Source organism: Pseudoliparis swirei, chromosome 12 (assembly GCF_029220125.1).
Source record: "Pseudoliparis swirei isolate HS2019 ecotype Mariana Trench chromosome 12, NWPU_hadal_v1, whole genome shotgun sequence".
Lineage (NCBI taxonomy): Eukaryota > Metazoa > Chordata > Actinopteri > Perciformes > Liparidae > Pseudoliparis > Pseudoliparis swirei.
Window position 1 is genome coordinate 6,510,180 of NC_079399.1, and position 3,760 is coordinate 6,513,939.

General features: G+C 50.3%; 1 protein-coding gene across 1 annotated transcript; it reads right to left on the bottom strand.

The window, feature by feature from the left end:
• Window positions 1–624: 624 nt before the first annotated feature.
• Window positions 625–2,007, bottom strand: pou3f2a (POU class 3 homeobox 2a). Its single transcript, XM_056427948.1, has one exon. The coding sequence runs from the start codon at window positions 2,005–2,007 to the stop codon at window positions 625–627; it is 1,383 nt and encodes a 460-aa protein (XP_056283923.1).
• Window positions 2,008–3,760: the final 1,753 nt, after the last annotated feature.

The following is a 3,760-nucleotide window of genomic DNA, read 5'->3' on the forward strand; positions in this document are numbered from 1 at the left end:
AAACAATAACAATAATAATGAAAGCAGTTGGCGTGAGCTTACACTGTGAACACTGTGCAACCCCTGTTGCTTTTGTTGTGATGGAAAGATGGCGTTTATTTACCCACACCGACTGCGACTTATTATCGAGCCTGAAGCTTGGTTTCTATACCCCCCCCCTCCTCCATCACCCCTCCATCCCCCCCCCCCCCCCCCACACACACACCCCCACTTCCGGACACCTCGTGTCCACGTCTCTTCTTTAATGACACATTACATAACGACACATTGGCACCTCGGTAGGAGGCATGGAGAAGAAGAAAGAAAAGCATTTCGTATCAATGTCGCTGTGTGTGTGTTGTGTGTGTGAGTGTTTTTGTGTGTGTAGCACACACCAGCCGTATCCCAAAATGCTGGGCAGCTCCGCGGCATGAAACCTCTCCGTACAGCTCTCTGCTATGCGTATTTATGTCCAGCGCTTGAGCGCCACTGTATATCCCCACTGTGTGTGTGTCCGTGGTGTCCAACATTTTAAACCGGCTGAGGTCCAGATCCGTGCGGTCCAGCACAGAGAATCAAACAAATCAGGAGGCACGTATTCCTCCTTCAGGGGGTCTGTTTGCTCAGAATAGCGGGCTGTGGGGGTCACTGCACAGGAGTCTGTCCTCCGTGATGAGGAGGGGTGTCCCCGTACATGTCCTCTCCTCCTGGTATCTGTCCCCCAGCGGGTGTCATTCTCTTCTCCTTCTGCCGCCTGTTACAAAACCAAACCCTCACCACCTCTTTCTCCAGCTGCAGGCTTTCCGCTATGGAGGTGATCTCCGCTGCTCCCGGTTTTGGACATTTGAGAAAATGGCTCTCCAGAGCCCCTTTGACACCCACCTCGATGGAGGTCCTCTTTTTTCTTTTCCTCCCCTGCGCGGCGATTTTATCCAGGCTCGTTGGGCTCCCCGAGGTGGAGTCCGCCTCCTCCAGCCACTTGTTCAACAAGGGCTTGAGTTTACACATGTTTTTGAAGCTGAGTTGAAGCGCCTCGAACCTGCAAATGGTGGTCTGAGAAAAGACATTTCCATATAGCGTGCCAAGAGCCAGTCCCACGTCCGCCTGGGTGAAGCCCAGCTTGATACGTCGCTGCTTGAACTGTTTGGCAAACTGCTCCAACTCGTCGGAGGTCGGCGTGTCCTCATCCGAGTGGTCCTGATGTCCGTGCTGGTGATGGTGCGAGAGAGACTGCTGGTGGGCCCCAGGGCCGCCTCCCTGTTCACTGAGGTGCGGGCTGTGGCTGTGGTGGTCCTCGTCCCGCATGGGGTGGACGTGCATCCCCCCTTGCTCTCCCCCTGGCATCAGTCCGAAGCCGGACTGGGAATACACCAGGCTCTGACCCTCAGACGTCGCCATACCGGGGATGTGCGTGGTGGCTGTGCTGGTTCGCCATGCTCTGGCGTCGTGATGTGCCTGCTGCTGGTGCGCTAGGTGAGGGTGTCGCTGTTGCTGCTGCTGTTGCTGCAGACTGCTGGAGTTCTGCAGCTCCTCTCGGTCACTGTCGTGCAGCACGGGCTTCACGTCCTGCTCTCCGAGGGGACTCGACGGCCACGGCGCCCCGCTGTCACCGTGAGACAGCGCGGTGATCCACTGATGCGCGTGGCTGAGCGGATGCCCGCCGCCCGGTAACGTGCTGTAGTCGTTCTGGAGCAAAGTGTGCGCGTCCCTGTACGCTGCCGCCTGCTGCATGCTCCCGGACTCCGAGTGCGGCGGCGGCGCGCTGCTGGGGGTGGTGAGGACGCTGTAGTGGTTGGATGTTGCGGTCGCCATAACTATCGGAGCCAGAGTGATAGCCGGAGTTAAAAGGAGGCTGCCTTTGACAGTAACTCTTTTGCGCCACGGGGCAGATAGGCGTCTCTCTCCAGCATCTCCCGGGCGCTGTGCCAAGGGGACGCAGAGGCGCGCACCTGTGGTCCGCCTCGCTCCGCTCTTTATTGGCCAAGAACGGTTGACAGATGTGGTTACCCCTGACAGCACCCCGCTCATTGGTCACGGGAGATTGTAAAAAAAAAAAAAACAATCACTCGGCCCAACAATACTAGCAGTCCTGCAGCATGCATGAGTACAAAGTGGAGGGTGACGTCGGGCTGCCGAGTGCAAGCAGAACAGACTGAACAAGCTCATAAGAAAAAGAAAAAAAGTTCTTAATCGACATTGATCTGGGTCAGTGGGTCAGGTTTAGTAGTTTCGTGCGTCAAACCAGTGCGTAAAAGTTGGATACGCTATCCATCATTTGGACATTAATTGCTGTATTTAAGACATGTTTACGCTCAAGAATAGACCTTTCAATCTCCAAATATTCAAAACAGCCAAACCTTGATTTAAATCAAAGTTCATGCATATGAAGCAGCGTAATTTGGGATTATCTTTTGCGCCATGAAACCGCAAGCAGGGATCATGTGGGAGAAATTTACAGCTGCCTCTCTGCCCTTAGGACGCTGTCCAGAGAGAGGGGCTGCGTGCTTCCAGGGCCTCTGCCCCGTTGCCATGGCGAACGCGTTGAATGGAACAACAACGCCCACGTCACAGCTGCAATTCGCTCCTTCTTTTCGTTCCGTTCCAAAGGGCTCATTGGGGCCGCGCGCTCGGCCGTTGGGACAAATAATGGGGGCGAGCGCAGAGGGCAGCTCGGGGCTAAAGAGAGGAGGCTGAAAGAATGGATCCCTGAGCCTTGCTCCGCGCCCATCGTGCCCCCTTCCACCTGCTTGTTGGGTAAACTTTGAGACATATGCGCACACAGTGGCACGCGAGGCTCGCTTTCCCCAAACCATTTACCAAAACAAGAAACAGGCTTTGATTTTCAATATTTCAAGTGAGGAAAAAAAAATCCTCCCTCTCATAGAAAAGAATATTAAGGGCTCCCAATTTAATAAGAACTTCAAAAATGTCCTCAGTGGTGCAAAGTAAGCACTTGACCCAAACACAATGTTTAGGTGTATATCCTTTCATGCAGTTTTATTTACTTTTGTATGTTTATAATTATGTATACTTCTACTGCATTAAATTTAACTGAAACATATTGCACTATTTATTGATCTACGTGTATTTTATAATTACTTTGCAGACTAAGTTGATACAAAACAAATGATGGCCTTATACATAAGGATGGATTATTACTTTGATTAAACTCCCCAACACATAAAGTAGCAACTATGAGCTCCACTATTAGCATATATATTAATTTTCCTTTCTCAAACAGTTCACGCGGTGTAATCAATCTTAATTCAAATACACGGTAATGCAAGTTTCACTTAGTGCTTACTTATATCATTACATAAAGGTTTTGATTCTGATGATACATGTATGTCTCCTGGCACTGGGGCTATAAGACAATAACATATATGAGCTGGTTAGTAAAAATTCATCAAAGCATTATTTTTGCACAATCTGCTCGTCCTATCTTTAAATGAACGGTACTGAAATTAAACTAATCCTCCTTCTGCTTAGCCCCCCCCCCCAAAAAACCCCTTTAGACCCCTTGGGGATCCCTGGACCTACTTCGGTAACTCCTGGTATTTAGGAGATGTGATCTCATTGGCTCAAAGTGGGACAACGGTTGTAAAACATAACAGTAAGAGATTAAAGGAACCTCATAAGGATAACTAAAAAATATGCAAATTTCAAATTCAACCCGTGCATCATACGGGCAACCAATCAAAATATGCGTATTTTGGTGAGGGGGGATTTTAAGTCCTAGCTAGATCCAGGCCACACAAAGACCATAATTCACTTCATACCG

Coding starts and splice junctions, on each gene's coding strand:
- pou3f2a (XM_056427948.1), bottom strand. CDS start 2,007: ATGAGCGGGGTGCTGTCAGGGGTAACCACATCTGTCAACCGTTCTTGG.